This window comes from Acanthochromis polyacanthus, chromosome 8, assembly GCF_021347895.1.
Source record: "Acanthochromis polyacanthus isolate Apoly-LR-REF ecotype Palm Island chromosome 8, KAUST_Apoly_ChrSc, whole genome shotgun sequence".
NCBI lineage: Eukaryota > Metazoa > Chordata > Actinopteri > Pomacentridae > Acanthochromis > Acanthochromis polyacanthus.
Window position 1 is genome coordinate 40,995,517 of NC_067120.1, and position 19,284 is coordinate 41,014,800.

At 45.1% G+C, this 19,284-nt stretch overlaps 2 protein-coding genes across 28 annotated transcripts in view; both read right to left on the bottom strand.

Moving 5' to 3' along the window:
- Positions 1 to 2,814: 2,814 nt before the first annotated feature.
- Positions 2,815 to 8,771, bottom strand: LOC127535208 (uncharacterized). Its single transcript, XM_051952516.1, has 2 exons — positions 6,224 to 8,771; positions 2,815 to 4,411 (listed from the first exon to the last, which is right to left on the bottom strand). Exons 1-2 carry the CDS (start codon positions 7,208 to 7,210, stop codon positions 3,275 to 3,277), a joined length of 2,124 nt encoding a protein of 707 aa, XP_051808476.1. The 5' UTR covers positions 7,211 to 8,771; the 3' UTR covers positions 2,815 to 3,274.
- Positions 8,772 to 8,894: 123 nt separating this feature from the next.
- LOC110964819 (NACHT, LRR and PYD domains-containing protein 12-like) overlaps positions 8,895 to 19,284 on the bottom strand; it is a 36,507-nt gene continuing 26,117 nt past the window's right edge. For 26 of the 27 annotated variants that reach the window (XM_051952441.1, XM_051952442.1, XM_051952464.1 and 23 more), the window contains 5 exons: positions 15,942 to 16,156; positions 14,489 to 14,748; positions 14,029 to 14,145; positions 13,768 to 13,909; positions 8,895 to 10,021 (listed from right to left, as the gene is read on the bottom strand). In XM_051952441.1, coding sequence (XP_051808401.1) covers positions 9,591 to 10,021; positions 13,768 to 13,909; positions 14,029 to 14,145; positions 14,489 to 14,748; positions 15,942 to 16,156 — 1,165 coding nt within the window. In that variant the 3' untranslated portion in view covers positions 8,895 to 9,590. Of the gene's footprint in view, positions 10,022 to 13,767; positions 13,910 to 14,028; positions 14,146 to 14,234; positions 14,298 to 14,488; positions 14,749 to 15,941; positions 16,157 to 19,284 lie in introns of those variants that run through there. The other variant, XM_051952458.1, reaches the window with a different exon arrangement.

Below are 19,284 nucleotides of genomic sequence, written 5' to 3' on the forward strand. Positions count from 1 at the left end.
AGAGACACAACATGACCACAAAGAGACACAACATGACCACAAAGAGACACAACATGACCACAAAGAGACACAAAATAACCACAGAGACACAACATGACCACAAAGAGACACAACATGACCACAAAGAGACACAAAATAACCACAGAGACACAACATGACCACAAAGAGACACAACATGACCACAAAGAGACACAACATGACCACAAAGAGACACAACATGACCACAAAGAGACAGAAAATAACCACAAAGAGACACAACATGACCACAAAGAGACAGAAAATAACCACAAAGTGACACAATATGACCACAAAGAGACACAAAATAACCACAGAGACACAACATGACCACAAAGAGACACAACATGACCACAAAGAGACACAAAATAACCACAGAGACACAACATGACCACAAAGTGACACAATATGACCACAAAGAGACACAACATGACCACAAAGAGACACAACATGACCACAAAGAGACACAACATGACCACAAAGAGACACAACATGACCACAAAGAGACAGAAAATAACCACAAAGAGACACAACATGACCACAAAGAGACACAACATGACCACAAAGAGACACAACATGACCACAAAGAGACACAACATGACCACAAACTGACACAACATGACCACAAAGAGACACAACATGACCACAAAGTGACACAACATGACCACAAAGAGACACAACATGACCACAAAGAGACACAACATGACCACAAAGTGACACAACATGACCACAAAGAGACACAACATGACCACAAAGAGACACAACATGACCACAAAGAGACAGAAAATAACCACAAAGAGACACAACATGACCACAAAGAGACACAACATGACCACAAAGTGACACAATATGACCACAAAGAGACACAACATGACCACAAAGAGACACAACATGACCACAAAGAGACAGAAAATAACCACAAAGAGACACAACATGACCACAAAGAGACACAACATGACCACAAAGAGACAGAAAATAACCACAAAGAGACAGAAAATAACCACAAAGAGACACAACATGACCACAAAGAGACACAACATGACCACAAAGAGACACAACATGACAACAAAGTGACACAACATGACCACAAAGAGACACAACATGACCACAAAGAGACACAAAACTAGTTTAAAAAAGTAACCACAAAAAGATGCAAACAATTAGACGGAGACAAAAAAAGGCTCCAAAGAAACACAAAACAACCCAAACTACTTGGTTCTGAAACATTTCTGTTTAAATCAGGCCTTAAAGTTTTAATTCTTAACATACACGGTAAAAGAGAAAAACACTGACCTGTTCAGAATATTTTCTAGAATCCACACTGATTCTTCTTGATCAGACCACCTGCTTTCTTCCTCTTTCATGATTCACAAACTTGTGGAAAATCTTTGAAACCAGTTCAATCTGCAGCAGAAACCAGTTTGTGGACCAAGTTCTTCTACATTCATCACGTCTGTTAGTCATGAAAAAAGTTTCCTTCCCTGAAAGAAAAGTTTGACCTGGAAGAATTCAGATATTGAAGTTAAAACCCACAACAGGACGTCTGTGTAGATTCTCAGTCAAACAGGTCATGGGAACCCAAAAAGCTTCAGTTTCTTCTTGGTTCTTGTCGATGTTTCACCTTCATCTCAGAGGACTCTTCAGTTCTCACATTACCTGGATTTGTTGGGACCAGCCGACCAATCAGAGCAGACTGGGCTTTCTAGGTGGGAGGGAACTAAAACAGAACGTTTCAGACATTTAATGTGTTTAAATATTACAGCATGTAAAGTTACTGTAGTAGAGACAAAAACAGCAGTGTGAAGCTGAACATGAGCAGAATATAGACTCTTTAGTCAGTCAGAAGAACAGAATGCAGTCTCTGTTACAAGGAACTACTGGGGAACATTTTATTAACATTTCATTTCCTAAAGACCATTCAAAGTAAAGATGAAGTGTGTTTTACCATCAGCTTTTTATCAGCAGTGTTTGCTAAAATGTCAGCTTTAAGGTCCTTACACACCGGGTGCGTTTTTTACGTGCGTTTTTTTCGGACGTCAATATTTTTTTTCGAACCTGTATCCTGTCAATACACGCGTTCACATCGGCAACGTTTTCTCGCTCAGCGATTTTGCTGCATTTATTTTTTCGGATCATGGTCGATTTTTCTAAAGTTTAGCATTCTTTGTGACCACTTCTGACCAATCAGATTGCGTGTTGTTGCGACGTCCCATTCACCGGCATACAACATACTTTTCACTGTCAATTGCGTTGATATCACGGTCATCAGTTAGGTCTCGGTTGTTACCTTACGTTTATGGATTATAGTTTAATGTTGTGCTTACCCGGTACTGGCCCCGACTCACATCACAGTACATGATATCAAGACAGAAAGACATCGCAACGCATCTAATCAGAACTGAAAATAATCCGTCCGGTGTTGTGTTTTCTGCTTTTAGTATCTGTGGCATATGGTAGATATTATTATTGTTCATACTTTATAGTTGAAGAAGTGAAGAAGATGTGGAGGAATTTGAGGGACACGTACGTGAGAAAGAAGAGAGAGGAGGGAGAAATGACGAGGAGCGGCCAGGCAGGTGGAAAACAGAAGAAGAGGTGGAAATACATTACGGCAACGTCTTCCTCCCCTTCGGAAAGTCGCAAAAACGCATCGTGCTTGATATGTATGGACAGGTGCGTCAAAACTCGCATCCGAATATTTCGCAATTTCGCATTGTTTATTCACATCGCTCCCGGTGTGTAATGTTTCAGCTTGTTCTGTCTCACATTGACTATACAAACTGGACGGTTGAGCATTACCCTTGCTCACAGGGAACTTTTATTTAACTGCAGCTACACAACTCAGCAGGCACATTTCTCATCAGGTGCGTCACTCAATTGCGTCCGGGTAGGAACAAACAATACATAAGCAATTCCTATTGCTACATCCCTTTTCTTTTCAAAAGAAAACATGCTCTGTAAATATCTTCCAAAAATTGTCAAATTTAAACTTACTTTCAAAACCTCAAAAATCTGATACTTACTTATTACTTACTTATTTAGCTCAACGTGCAAACCAAATATTTTACCATAAAGTTTCAGAGTGCATCAACGTTTTTTTTCTATTACTTCAGCTTTAAACAAAATATTGCATATTTTTCTCAACATTGTAAACACAATATAGCTTTAGCTTATTTGCCTGAACATTAACAGCATGAACATTCACTAATTTTATTCAAAAGTTTACTGCTTAAACTTCAGTCTCCTTCTCCCCTTTTTATCACTGAAGCGAAGTACACACATAGTCATTCAAATGTCTTGGACGCTGTATCACACGTCCCGACCTCGTAGTAGTTTGTGGGTTAGCAGTGTTTTGGGACACTGGGTCAAGCCTGGTCTTAGTTTGGGGTTGTTCTGACATTTCTGGTTGTATTGTCACAGCTTTCCTCAGATGGCGGCGATTCCGTCTGAGAACACCGCCTGTGTCCAGCTCGACTGCATAGGATCTGTTACCAAGCGAGGTGTTCACCGTAGCCTTTCTCCACAAGGTGTTCGGTTCAAAAGGCTGCACTCGCACAACATCACCTGGTTTTAATGAGTCCATGTCCTTGGCTGTTTGGTTGTAGTACTTTGATTGTCTCTGTTGATTCCTTCTGAGTGCTGAACTGTTGTTGATCACCTTCGGCTCCAGTAGGCTCTCTCTGATCGGCAGAAGTGTCCTTGTTCTCCTGCTCAAGAGTCTTTGTGCAGGGCTCGTGTCCAAACCTTGGGTAGGAGTGTTGCGATGATCCAAAATGGCGAGATACGGGTCCTGTCCAGCCATTTTTGCTTTCCTCATCAGCCGTTTGGCAGTTTTGACAGCGGATTCTGCCTTGCCATTACTTTGCGGATATCCAGGAGAGGAAGTTTTGTGTTTGAAGTCCCATCTGTGACTGAAATTTGAGAATTCTGCTGAACTGTACTGGGGTCCATTGTCTGAAAAGACAACATCTGGAATCCCTTGACGCGCAAAGTGAGCTTTCAGCTTTCGGATTACTGTGATTGACTTTGTATCTGGCAAGTAGTCCACCTCCCAGAAATTGGAGTAGTAGTCCACAGTCAGTAAGTAGTCTTTGTTGTCAAACGTGAACAAGTCCGTTCCGACTTTAGCCCATGGTCTGGTGATAATCTCATGTGGCTGTAGTGTCTCTTTTTGTTGTTTTATGTCCACAGATCGACACGTGTCACATTTAGCAACATGCTTTTTGATATGGTCATTCATACCATGCCAATAAACGCAGTCTCTTGCCCTCCTGAGGCATCCTTCTGTCCCCAGGTGAGATGAGTGAATCCGTTGAGTGATGTCCTTTTGGAGTGAGTCTGGGATCACAACTCTCTCGCCTCTGAAAACCAGTCCATTTTGGGTGCTCAGTTCATCCTGTAAAGAATAGAAGTTTGTTATTTCAACAGGTACATCTTTTTTATCCTTAGGCCACCCTTGTTGGATAGTTTTAATCAAAGTCTGTAGTTTGGGGTCTGACTCTGTCGCTGTGCAAATGTTGTCCATTCTTTCAGCTGAGATTGGCACATAATCAACCATGTTGACACATTCGGTCTCCAACTCAGTCTGACTTTTGTCGGCGTTTTGCAGATAAGCCCTACTTAAAGTATCTGCGAGTAGCATGTCACGTCCAGGAACATATGTGATGTTCAGATCATACTTTTGTAATCTCAGTAGCATGCGTTGCAATCTCTTAGGAGCATTTATCAGTGGTTTTTTGACAATGTTCTCTAGAGGCTTGTGGTCTGACTGGACTCTGACAAGTCGGCCATAGGTGTATTGGTGAAACTTTTCCATGCCGAAGACTATAGCCAGACATTCTTTTTCAATTTGTGCATAGCCTCTTTCTGTCATTGTCAGCGCACGACTTGCATATGCCACTGGTCTTCCTTCTTGTGTTAGAGCTGCTCCTAGCCCTGTTTCACTTGCATCGCATTGTAATGTCAACTCTTGTTCTGGGCAGTAGTATTTCAGCACTGGGACTTGTGTTATCTTGTCTTTGATTCTTCTGAACGCTTGTTCCTGCACATCTGTCCATTCCCACAGATTCTCTCTGTGTGTGAGCTGTCTCAGTAACTCACAATCATCTGACAGGTGCTCGTAAAACTTGGACAAATAGTTTACTAGTCCTACTAGTCTTTGGACCCCTTTCACATTTGTTGGTGCAGGCATTTCAGTAACTGCACGTACTTTTTCTGGGTCAATTTTGAGTCCCTCTGCTGTGAGCAAATGACCAATGTACGGGACTTCCTGTTTCCTAAGCCTGAGTTTGTAGGCATTCAGCTTTATGTTTCTCTCTCTGCACCGCTCTAGAAAAAGTCTTAGGTTTTTGTCATGATCTCTGATGGCATCCTGTTTTGTGTCACCCTCTCCTGTGATCAAAATGTCATCTGCAATGATGTAGGTGCCTGGCAGATTCTCTAGCGCCTGAGTTAGCTTACGCTGAAAAACCTCTGGGGCTGGACTGATGCCCATTGGCATTCTCAGCCACCGAAAACGACCAAACGGAGTTGCAAATGTTGTTAGATAGGTCGAATCTTCATCCAGCTTCACGTGCCAGAAGCCATGCTTCACATCACAAACTGTGAAAACTTTTGCTTTTGCCAGGTCTGGTAGGATGTCATCTATTGTTGGAAGTGGAAAGTGGCTTCTCTTTAAGGCTTTGTTAAGTGGTCTTGGGTCAATACAGATCCTCGGTCTGCCATTGGGCTTCTGTACTGATACCATACCACTGATCCATTCTGTGCTGCTTTCCACAGGTGCTATTATCCGTCTGTCCACAAGACTTGTGAGTTCTTCCTTGAGTGGTTTCATCATTGATACTGGAACTCTGCGCTTAGGTAGTTTGACAGGCTGCACAGTTGTGTCAATTTCCAGTTTATAAGCACCCTGTAGACAGCCGTCGCCTGTAAACACATCTTGGAACTCTGTCTTTATGTCTTCCACCTGCCAAGTGTCTGTATTCACTGGCTCCTTTGTCACAATACTGTCTACTGCATAAATGTTGTCGTATTGGACCTCAATGAGTTTCATTGCTTCACTAGCTCTGCGGCCTAGTAATGGTGTTTTACAGTCATCTCCAACAACTTGAAACTCAACTCTGTACTTTTTCTGATTTCTTGGGTTTGTCATTTTAACCTTGCACTTGCCTAGAGAACACAGCTTTGACTTATTGTACATCACAAGTACCTTGTCCGTGTGCTCCAACTTCACATCTGGATTCAGCAGGTTGATGGGAATGACGTTACAGGTTGCACCACAGTCAATCTGGAAGCTCACAAGGTTTCTGTTAATCATCATCCCAGCAAATAGTTGCTCAGTGTTGCTGTTTTGTTTCTCTTTGATTTGGTTCACTTCTGCTGCCGTTGATGTTACTGCTGTGACTGTCATTATGTCCTCACATGACTCTGAATCGGTCTCTGCTACTGTGTGAACTGTTTTCTTGTGCTCTTTCCCACCAGCTTTGCTTCTGCATGTCACTGCAAAATGATTGTCTTTGCCGCATTTCCTGCATTTTTTTCCAAAAGCTGGGCACTTTTGCTTGAGCCTTTCATGGGTTTTTCCACAGTACCTGCAAGATACTCCACTGATCTCAGCCTTCCTTGTTGAATGTTTAAAAGCATGTATGTCTTCTGCGCCATGTCCTTCTATTGTTCTGCTGTATTCACCTGAGATCTCCATCGATCTACAAATCTTTAGACATTTATCCAGATCCAGATTGTCCTCTCTGAGTAGTCTCTCTCTCCAACTCGAACTGTATGTTCCACAAACAATCCTGTCTCTTATCAGTGACTCTTTTAAATCTCCAAAATTGCAGCTGCTGGCAAGCGTTCTCAAGTCCATCACATATTTGTCAATAGCTTCTCCTGGAGCTTGGTTGTGTGCAAAAAATCTGTACCTTTCCACAGTTTCATTTACTTTGGGATTACAATGTTCATCCAGTTTAGCCATTAAACTGCTAACAGTCACTCTCGCATCGGAGCCTATTAACGTACCACAGAGCTCTCTGCCTCGTTCTCCGATGAGGTAGTAGAACAGTTTTACTCGCGCCTTTTCCTCTGCATCTGGCATTGCTAACTCGATATACAGCATAAATTCTTCCTTCCAAGACTTCCATGACTTCGCAAGATTAGCTGAGTCCATACACCACTGTTGAGGAGGTTTTAATCCATCCATTTTTGTACTTGTAGTGCTCGTATTTTCTCCAGTATTAGCTATGCCGGTGGCGCACAGCTATGCTAGCGTCCGTTAGCTTCTTTTAGCTTCATTCAAAACGGTACCTTACTGTCCATTTACAGCTCCAAACGCACCGCTGCCACCATGTTTCAGCTTTTTCTGTCTCACATTGACTATACAAACTGGACGGTTGAGCATTACCCTTGCTCACAGGGAACTTTTATTTAACTGCAGCTACACAACTCAGCAGGCACATTTCTCATCAGGTGCGTCACTCAATTGCGTCCGGGTAGGAACAAACAATACATAAGCAATTCCTATTGCTACATGTAAGGACCTTTAGAATTCTACAATCTACAACATATTCAGTGTGGAAACAGTAAACGGCTGTAAACTGTCTGCAGTGACTATACAGCTGCTGCTTCTGTTCTTTTGGAACAAGTAGCTGCAGATTTCTGGATATTTATTTCACCCTAAAGAGGTAAAACCATATAGAAGACAACAGTAGGATTAAAAGTCCTCCAGTCTGAAGAAGTCCTAACACAGCATATTTCTGTTCTAAAACAGTCACTGCACCACCAGTGTCCATGTAAAAACAGATTTTAGAGAAGAAAACAAAGATTTGAGCAGAATCTCTGTCAGGATGAGGTGTAGAATCTGCACTCATGTCTTTGTGTTGTTTCTCTGGCTTTCATTCCTGCCTCATGCACAGGGGTTAAAGTAAAAAAAAATCATTTGACTGAAAACTTTCAAAATATTTTTTTAAGTGAAACTTTGTGCGTTCTTCTCAATTTAAATTTGAACAATGTCCTTTATAACAAACAGCATTGATATTAAAATCGACATAAGTTGGTATAAAGCATCAAAAGCATAACAAAAATTACAAGTTTATTCAAAGCGCCGAGGTCCCAGGTAGGCATGAGGTGTGCTCAAGAGAAGGAACTGCAGCCTTGTGTGTGGGTTCTGACTGGTGGCGGGCCAGGACTTTTTTTACCATTACTTCCATACTGAATTTTTTTATGGCATATTACACACATGCACGCACCTGGCTGTTTAATTTTTTACACCACGATCAATAAAGCAAGCCATTTTCCCCTTTTTCGTTGAGCCATGCCCATCTCCATCTATTTTTAACTCCTGTGTCGATGTTTCCCAATGCTGTACCTTCCTCCACAAAAAGCACGTCCGTAATTGCTGAGTCGTTTAAGCTGAGCCGTTAGCTAAATTAGCTAAAAAAGAACGTGTTTTCTTGTCAAATCTCTCCTCCCATCTGCCAATCATGTGCTGAGGCCACAGTAACATTCTCCGACCTGAGCATCACCTAGGCAAGCCCTCTGAGTCCCTTGACATGATGTAACCTTTAGCTAGGAGTCCGAGTTTTAACTTGAGCGGGCCTGAAAACGGACGGCCTCCATGCATTGGGTCACAGACCCCGAGGAGACGCTCTGACTCCCGCGTTGTCCTCCCCCCGGCTGGAGCTAGCCTGAATAAGTAGCTCCTGCTGTCCCGTGTGCTTTTAACGCTGCATTGTTCTTATAGATTGTGTAAATCAGGTCATGTCTTCAAAACCGCAATGATAAATGTATTCCTTACAGCGGAGAAACTCTTCTTCTGCTGTAAATTCAAGCCTATGTGAATATGTACATGTACTTCCCACATCACCTACAAAATAAAAGTCTCTATGTACTCTTGCTATCAGGATAGATTTATTGTGACGAGGTGCAACAACAACAAAGCCTGTAACCTTGCGCATATGACATTTTAGACCAAATGAATGAAACAACTTCATTGACAAAGCACGCAAGCCAGAAAAAGAGGCACCCAGTCAATATGCGCTTATGATACGTATTTTTTTTCTTAATTTTTCCAACTGACGGAATTCCGTCGTGGCAACGGAACTCTTTAAGCCCTGCTCATGCAGCAGTGATCCGTCTCCATCTAGTGGCAGAAACAAAAACTCTGAGTCTCATCTTTGATTGAACCACCTCATCTTCATCTTTGCTGAATCCAGAGACCGACTTCCTGCAGACACACCTGCTCAGTGGAACCTGCTCAACATGTCAGAAGCCGTCCAGGTTTAGTTGGATTACAGAGACTAAATCAGTTTCAGAGTCAAAGTCTTTAAACAGCAGAGCCTGTCATTTAAAGGTGATGTGAGTGTCCACAGGCCAGTTCTGACAGGAGGTAACCATCTATTCAGTTCAATACAATTTTTTTTATGTAGCGCCAATTACAGGTCAAGTTGTCTCAAGACGCTTTACAGAACCCAAATGCCTGACCCCCAGAGCAGCCCTAAGGACACAGTGGCAAGAAAAACACCCTTTAACAGGAAGAAACCTTTAGCTGAACCCGGCTCTTTCATCTCAGTTCTTTTACTGTTTTACGTCAGGTTCAGGTTGTTAAAAAGGAATGGATCGACCTCACTAAGAGCAGTTCTCAGAAGTGAAACCGCATCAGGTCCCTTTCTATGAACCCGGTCGATGAGCTCCCGAGCTTTATCTGCTCCGATCTGTGCTCTGATGACATCCTTCTCTTCACTGCTGAGAACATTCTGGTCATAGAGTCTGTCCAGGAGTTGGTTGACAGGAACATCTGACAATCCCTGAATCAACCGTGTCCGAACTGATAACAGCCAGTCCTGTGGTTGGTCTCTCTGTGGTTGGACACTCTGTGGTTGGTCTCTCTGTGGTTGGTCTCTCTGTGGTTGGACACTCTGTGGCTGGACACTCTGTGGCTGGACACTCTGTGGTTGGTCTCTCTGTGGTTGGTCTCTCTGCGGTTGGACACTCTGCTCTGTGTCCCTTCTGTGATCTGGAAGAAAACGGGTAAAAACATGTTTAATGACAAACTAGCATTTCTAAATCATCATTGTTGTGCTTTGGTTTGCTGCAGCATCCAGATGTGTTCTGTCCTGTTCTCTGTTCTTCTTTTACCACAGAATCAAACACAAGTTATGTTCTTTGGCTTCATGATCTTAGTTCTACACTCGTTTGTGTCCTTCTACATACACTGCTCATCTAAAAAAAGTCACACTCTAATATTTCATTGGACCTTCAGCTTTCAGAATGACACTCATTCACTGTGGCATCGTTTCAATAAGCTTCTGCAACGTCCCAGAATTTATTTCTGTCCAGAGATGGATTCATTTTCTACCAAGATCTTCTATTGATTTGAGACTAAAGTCTTCTCCAGAACATCCCAAAGGTTCTCAGTGGGGTTGAGGTCTGGTCTCTGTGGAGGACAATCCCTCTCATGCTCCCTGATCCACTCATTCTCAGTGTGACCCCATGAATCCTGACATCATCATCTTGGAACATGAAGAAATCGTCCACTGACGTAAAGACCTGGTCATTCAGCATCTTCAGGTATCAGCTGACCTCATTCTTTGGGAACATAACATTGGTGAACCTGACCAACCCCAGATCATAACCTTAACCCCCACAGGCTGGTAGACACTAGCCATGATGAGGGCATCACTTCATCTGCCTCTCTTCTTACCCTGGTGCCCCCAATCCTCTAACCTTGCCAGCAAGTTGATTTCTCGCGATATTTGAGAGTTCACAAATCTCTCAAGAAACCATCTTGCTCCGCTCCCGCCTTCACTGTTCGTACAGCACCAAATTGGTTCGGGCCAATCACGCAGCAGTATTCGTGTGTGGGGCGGGATATCCGGGTGTGAAGACGACACCAAGCGCCAGTAGATCAAAACAAACACGGCAACGGAGGACAACGATCGTGTAGATGCTGCTATTAAGTCAGTTTTAGCTGAATCTCCTATCGCTTCTTTAAAGGAAGAACAACGAGAGGCGCTTTGCGCATTTCTGGATGGTAAAGATGTTTGTGCTTTTTTACCTACGGGTTTTGTTAAGAGTTTAATCTACCAATTGGCTCCGCTCGTTGTGAAGATCCCGCGATTGGCTAAAAACAAACCTGTCAGAGGCGGGACATACTGTTGCATTGTCCAATCCGTGCCTCTTTCCTCCAAACGGATTTACATGGAGCGGTCCCAAATTGATATTGTGGAGTACTATCAAGTACTACACAATTATTAATCTGGCTATTGCCAGGTTACCATTCCTCTGGAACAGGGTAAATCTGGACTCATCAGACCACATGACCTTCTTCCATTGATCTAGAGTCTAATCTTTATGCTCCACAGCAAACTGAAGCCTTTTTTTCTGATCATCCTCACTGATCAGTGGTTTTCTTAGCGCTACAGCTGTTTAGTCCCAATTCTTTGAGTTCCCTTCATGAGGAAATATTTTACTTTCACTATTAAACATAGCTGTGAGTTCTACTGATGATTTCACCAAATGTTTGAGTGATCTTTGATGACAATCATCCAAAAGTTTGTTCCATCCATCTATCCATTTTCCTCCGCTTATCCGGGGCCGGGTCGCGGGGGCAACAGGCGAAGCAGGTCGTTCCAGACGTCCCTCCCCCAGCGACGCTTTCCAGCTCTTCCTGGGGGATCCCGAGGCGTTCCCAGGCCAGACGAGATATATAATCTCTCCAGCGAGTTCTGGGTCTGCCCCGGGGTCTCCTCCCAGACGGACGTGCTCGGAAAACCTTCAGAGGAAGTCTCCCTGGAGGCATCCGAATCAGGTGTCCAAACCACCTCAACTGGCTCCTTTCGATGCGAAGGAGCAGCGGCTCTACTCCGAGCTCCCTCCGGATGTCTGAGCTCCTCACCCTATCTCTAAGGCTGAGTCCAGCCACCCTACGGAGGAAGCTCATTTCGGCCGCTTGTATCCGCGATCTTGTTCTTTCGGTCACTACCCAAACCTCATGACCATAGGTGAGGGTTGGAACGTAGATGGACTGGTAAATCGAGAGCTTCACTTTACGGCTCAGCTCCCTCTTCACCACGACGGTTCGGTACAACGCCCACATTACTGCTGACGCCACATCAATCCGCCTGTCCATCTCTCGCTCCATTTTCCCATCACTCGTGAACAAGATCCCGAGATACTTAAACTCCTTCGCTTGGGGAAGCAACTCCCCCCCAACCCGGAGGAAGCACTCCACCGGTTTCCGGCAGAGAACCATGGCCTCGGACTTGGAGGTGCTGATCCGCATCCCTGCCGCTTCACACTCGGCTGCAAACCGCTCCAGTGCGTGCCGGAGGTCACGGTCTGAGGACGCCAACAAAACCACATCATCCACAAAAAGCAGAGAAGCGATCCTGAGGCTCCCAAACCGAAAACCCTCCCCACCACGACTGCGCCTTGAAATCCTGTCCATGAAAACCACAAACAGGATTGGAGACAAGGGGCAGCCCTGGCGGAGTCCAACACCCACCGGAAACGTGTCTGACTTAATGCCGAGTATGCGGACACAGCTCTCACTTTGGTTGTACAGGGACCGAACGGCCCGTAACAACGAGCCTCGGACCCCATACCCCCGCAGTGCCCCCCACAAAGCCCCTCGGGGGACACGGTCGTAGGCCTTCTTCAGATCTACAAAACACATGTAGACTGGCAGGTCATACTCCCATGACCCCCTCAGCAGCTCCGCAAGGGTAAAGAACTGGTCCGCTGTTCCACGACCGGGACGGAATCCGCATTGCTCCAACCACATTTCCTCCTCTAAGCTAATGGTTCTCCACTATCCTTCAGATTTTAATGATGCATTGGACGGATCTTAACCTGATTTTAATAGTTTCAGAAATCTCCTGAGATGTTTTCTTTGCTAGATGCAGGCCAATAATTTGATCATTCTGAGACCGATTAACATCCTTTCCATGACCACAGGATATGTCTTCCAACATGGTTGTTTAAGAAATGAGAGGCTCCTCTTTCATCAGCTGAAATGTATTCATTACTGCAGTAATTATCCAATGGAAGGATCTGATCCATTTTCTCATTTAAATCCATATGGAGACTTTTTTTTGGACAGGCAGTGTAGCTGAGGACCACATTTGGATCCCACTGCTTTAAACAGTGAAGTCAATGTTGTAAAAGTAGAGTGGGCGGAGCCACAGACTGAACAACACATAAAGGTCAGTTTATGACAGGGACACGCCCCTCCTACTGCTGTCAATCAAACTAACAGGGACACGCCCCTCCTACTGCTGTCAATCATTTAACAGGGACACGCCCCTCCTACTGCTGTCAATCAAACTAACAGGAACACGCCCCTCCAGTCGACTGAGATAAAAAGTTTTGTCTGTTTTTCTGATGCTTCCACATGGACAGTTTTCTTCCTCATTACACCAGCATTAGACGTGTTTATGACTTTGAGTTTATGACGACGCTGCAATAGTGCACATGCTCAGAACAGGCAGATAACCAACTGTACACGTCTACAACAGAGTCCCACAATGACTCCATCAGACTATGAAGTAGTACAATAGCACCAACCACACATGTAATGTCTGCAGCTGACTGTGTACACATCTGCAAAAGAGTGCTGTCAAAGCTTTTAAACACCAAATTATTAACAACACACTGAAACACCCTGGCAGCAGTTTTGTACAAAAAGGAAGGGAATAAAGATCCCATATCTCTGTAGCAGAAGAAGTCATTTCTGCCGCTGAAGGAGGGTGAAGCCTTTACCTTTCAGATGAACATCACGTTTCCAGACTTCTGTCTCCTCTTGGTCTTGGACCATCAAAGTCACTAAATCTGGATTTGTCATCAAGAAAACCTCAAATGTTGGGTGGAAATCGGGTCCAAAATCTGAACAAAAGTGTGCACGCTGAAAACCAACACAAACACATCACTATGACAGCAGAAATAAACGTTTATCCACCCCTCCCTTTCTGTGAATTAGTTTCCAATATCATTTTCTTCATAACCATGTGAGATTTCACGTACCGTCGGCTGTATTTTCAAGCCCTCCTGTTCACAGTGGACACTGTAACTCCGACCAAAGCTGAGAAAACAGTCAGCTGAGATCTTGATGTTTTTTGCATCTCCTTGTTGGGCAGCAACCTTCAACAGAAGAACACATTTATCATAGTGTGAATGATCAAGTAGTCTGCTCTATTTATTTATAAATAGAGTATAGAGGTATTTAGAACCTTGGATGTTGTCCAAAGTTCTATAGATGGGAATTACAGAATATGTCTGATCAGCCCGGGATCCTACCAGGAAAGCAGGAAGAGAGTGGAAGTAGTAGTAGGTCATTGGTTACCAGTTAGAAGAGACCAGGACACCAGAACAGAGGCAAGATAGCAACTGGTAGCCAGTAAAGATAGAGAAGGTTGACGGGGTTGACAGTTCAATTGGGTTCTGATTACAACCACAGCATGAGACACACATCTGATCACTTTACCTCTTTTACAGGGACGTTCTTTTGCAGCAGAAACACATCAAGTGTCTGAGGACCTCTGATTGGAGGCCGGAGGAACAGCACTATTTGGCCCTTTACTGTGGGTGAGAGCCACCTTTTAACAGCATCACAGACGACACCAAAGAGAGAGAGGTGAGCGACCTTCACGACCACATGAGTGTCAGTGATCTGCAGCGGCTTCAAGATGCTCATTCCATCATCAGTGAAGTGGGCAACAGACAGCAGTCCATCGATATGCAGGGCTGTAGGAGCACAGAAATGTTCAACTTCAGACTGCTTTATCTCTGCCTGATTATTTTCACTACAGATTGTTACGATCCAACCGCTAGGGGTTGGCTGGATGCAACAAAAATATCAGGTGTTATTGGTTTAGGTAAGGGATTTATTGCTTAGTAGCAAAGGAACGTAAAAGTGACAATAAAACATAAGACTGGTGGGTGTTGCTAAAACAAAGAACGGAATAAAACATAACAAAGGCTAACAGAGTTTGTAACTAAGCTAAACACAAAGAAAACAACTAAACTCCCTAGCCAAACCGAACTACAGGAGCAACACCCACCACCAGCAACAAAAACTAACACAAAGGGTGTACAAACGAACCAAACAAAACTGGTGCCTCACACTCATTGATTTCACAGTTCACAAAGACTCTGAGGACAGAGCGGCTTCTTCACTAAGTGGCAGGCTCCTAGTGGGAGCCTCAGTCCCCACTCAACAGTAGGCTCCACACCAAGGTGACAGCCACCAACAGAAACCCAAAGTGTTGGCAGAACCCACCAGGAGTATCTACCGACCGAAGTGTCTGCGGTACCCACCAACCTACCACCGTACCTGCAGACCGAAACACAATGAAGTACAAACAAAGTTCACACACAGAGAGGCACCAGGGTGGACTGGTCAAAGTACCAGCCACCAAACTAATGGCATGGTGGCAGCTATATAGGTTGCAGGTGTGGTGCCTGGCTGCCTCTGATTGGTCCGAGGAGGAGGAGCTGGAGAGTAGCCCAATCCAGAAGGTCGAAGGGCGGGGAGAACCAGATTGCAGTGCAGGTCATCATCAGCTCTGTGTCATCAGCTGAAACGGCTGGCAGCTGGGGTTCCAAAGACTCTGCAATAACCACAGCTGAACCCACACTTAGTTTTCTCCCACACAAAGGCCCAACAGGACACCACCTCGGAACAAAACGGTACACCAGTACTGGTGGTCGTAACAAGATGAATCTGCTGATATTAATTTCAGAACATGCCAAGGATCTCTAGTCCACCCCATCCTATCATTCATCTGTCTGATGGGTGCATTTGGTACTATAGATAAACTCCATGACAGTCTTGTTTTGCTTTCTACTAAATACAACAAACTTAACAAAGTACCAGAAATAATACAGATGTTAAGTTAGTGATTCACTGCATAACAGCTAGAGAGCACACTGCTTACCATCCTTTGTTTCACAGTGTGGGAAGTGGAGCCGACGGACTGCATCCTCAGAACACTGGATGTTGAACAGCGGTCCTGCAGCTTCTCTGCCAGTCGGTTCGAGGCGACTCTCATCCCATTGAACGATCCCGTACATCAGCTCCGCCTCCTGAGTCATATCAAACACCACTCCAGTCTCAGCACACTGGAACACACCTGGACCAGTACACCTGAACCTGCAGGACAAAGAATTCTGAAAAACTGCAGCAAACCTGTGGAACCCTGAAATGAAAACACTTTATTACCACGGTTCTGGATCTTAATCAGACTCCATTTAATGTTGACAGATGAGAGAAAAAATGACAAAAACTTTAGGAAAACAACAGAACAGAAACCATTGGAGATAATGTAGCTTTGAAAGTAAGTTTGCTGCAAACTGCAGTACACAATGTGTCAGTGGATGCTACAGTTGTACTGTAGTTAAGATTATTTGTCCTGGATTTTGGTTAAGATGTGTCATTTTGTTGTGACAAGTGGTCCTGATTTGATACTGTGTGACACTTCTCCTCCCACCTTAACCTACATCAAAGAACTGTCTGACACAGAAGGGTCTTCTGCTGATTCATGTCACTGTGTGTTAAAGTCTATAAAAGCCAGTCCGTATGCTCATTCTCTCTCTTCCATCCACCCTGCAACATTTTTTTGTTTTCATCTTCAGCAACTTCACAGTTCACAATACACATCCATTCATCCATCTTCTTCCTCTTATCTGGGTCGGGTCGTGGAAGCAGCAGACAAAGCAGGTCATTCCAGATTTTCCTCCTTCTGGTGACGCTTTCCAGCTCTTCCTGGTGTTTCCAGGCCAAACGAGATATATAATCCCTCCAGGTAGTTCTGGGTCTACCCCGGGGTCTCCTCCCAGGTGGACATGCTCAGAAAACCTCCAAAGGAAGTCTCCCTGGAGGAACTGAATCAGATGTCCAACCCACCTCCACTGGTTCCTTCAGAGGTGAAGGATCAGCAGCTCTACTCTGAGCTCCCTCCAGATGTCTGATCTTCTTCTCCTATCTCTAAGGCTGAGCCCAGACACCCTACAGAGGAAGCTCATTTCAGCCGCTTGTATCCACGATCTCATTCTTTGGGTCACTAACCAGAGCTCATGACCATAGGTGAGGGTTGGAACGTAGATGGATGTAAACTGAGATCTTCTCCTTGAGGCTCAGCTCCCTCTTCACAACGACGGTTCGGTACAATGCCCACATTACTGCTGCGACCATACCGATCCGCCTTTCCAGCTTTTGCTCCATTGTCCCATCACTCGTGAGAAAGATCTCGAGACACTTGAACTCTTCTGTTTGGGGGAGAAAATCTGTCCCAACCCAGAGGGAGCAATTCACCAGTTTCCATCAGACAACCATGGCCTCAGACTTGGAGGTTCTGATCCACATCCCCACCGTTTCACACTCGGCTGTAAACCGCTCCAGTGCTGCTGAAGGTCTGAGGAATCAACAGAACCACATCATCTGCAACAAGCAGAGATCCCGAGGTCCTCAAAAGAGACACCCTCCTCAACCCGGCTGATCCTTGAGATCCATGAAGACCACAAACAGGATCAGAGACAAGGGACAGACCTGGAGGAGTCCAACACCCACTGGAAACCAGTCTGACTTTGTGCTATGAGGACACAGCTCTCACTTTGGTTGTTCAGGAACCGAATGTCTCGTATCAGAGAGCCCGGTACCCTATACTCCCTCAGAACCCCCACAGAGTCCCTAAGGGGACATGGTTGTAGACCTTCTCCAGATCCACAAAACACATGTAGACTGGCAGGTCTAACTCCCATGACCCCCTCAGCAGCTCCACAAGAGTAAAGATCTGACCACCGTTCCACGACCAGGATGGAATCCACATTGTTGCTCCTGAATCTGTGGTTCAACAATCAGTCAGAGCCTCCCTTACAGCACCCTAGAGTAAACATTCCTGGAGAGGCTGAGAAGTGTGATACCCCAGTAGTTGGAACTCACTCTCTGGTCGTCCTTTATGAAGATGGGAACCACCACCCCGGTCTTCCACTCCACAGGTACCGTACCCGATGTCCACATTGTAGAGACGTGTCAGCCACGATGGTCCAACAATGTCCAGAACCTTCAGCATCTCAGGACAAATCTTGTCCACACCTGGGGCCACTGAGGAGCTTCTTAACTACCTCAGCAACCTCTACCATGGATTTGGCTGAAGATTCCCCCGAGTCTTCAGGCTCTACCTCCTCCATAGAGGACATGTTTACTAGATTCAGGAGTTCCTCAAAGTCTTCTTTTCACTACCCGGCAATATCCCCAGTATGGGTCAACAGTTCTTCCCCCTAGACTGTCCACAGCCTGGTCAAAGCCGTATCTCCCCTTCCTGAGGTGTCAAATGGTTTGTCAGAACTGCCTTGAGCCTGACCAAAAGTCCTTCTTCACAGCCTCCCCAAAATCCTCCCACACCAGAGTTTTAGCTTCTACAGCTGCAGCCCTTTAGGCCGACCGATACCTGTCAGCTGCTTCAGGAGACCCCCGAGCCAGCCAGGCCCGAAAAGCCTCCTTCTTCAGGCTGATGGCTTCCCTCACCAAAAACCAGTGGGTTTTGAGTTTCCACCATGACAGACACCAGTGACCTTCTGACCACAGCTCCTAACAGCTGCTTCTACAATGGAGGCTTTGAACATGGACCACTCACACTCCATGTCCCCAACCTCCCCCGGGATGCAGGAGAAACTCTTCCAGAGGTGGGAGTCGAAAACCCCACAGACAGGGTCCTCCTCCAGATGTTCCCAGTTCACCCTCACTACATGTTTGGGTTTTTCCAGGTCTGTCCAGCAGTCTTCCATCAGATCCAACTCACCACCAGTTGTGATTTGTGATCAGTTGAACGCTCTGCTCCTCTCTTTACCCGAATATCCGAGACATACGGCTGCAGGTCTGATGATTCGACTACAAGATCCATCATGGACCTTTGGCCTAAGGTGCTCTGGTACCAAGTACACTTATGAGCAACCTTAAACTCCAACATGGTGTTTGTTGTGGCCAATCTATGGCTAGCACAGAAGTCCAATACTCAGGTTCAGATCAGGCCGTTCCTCCCAATCACCGCCTCCAGGTTTCTCCATCATTGCCCATGTGAGCATTGAAGTCTCCCAGGAGAATTATGGAGTCTCCAGGCGGTACCGCTTCCAGGAACCACTCAGAGACTCCAAGAAGGCCCAGTACTCTGAACTGCTGTTCGGTGCATAAGAACAGACAATAGTCAGAGTTTTCCCCTCTGCAATGAAGTCTGAGAAAGGCGACCCTCTCGTTCTCTGGGGAAAACTCCAACAAAGCGGGGC

Excerpts from the sequence above, each read along its gene's own strand:
- LOC127535208 (XM_051952516.1), bottom strand. The coding sequence starts at position 7,210 with ATGGATGGATTAAAACCTCCTCAACAGTGGTGTATGGACTCAGCTAAT. Across the intron at positions 4,412-6,223 it reads AGTTGGAGCACACGGACAAG|GATGAACTGAGCACCCAAAA; the intron begins GTACTTGTGATG and ends TATTCTTTACAG.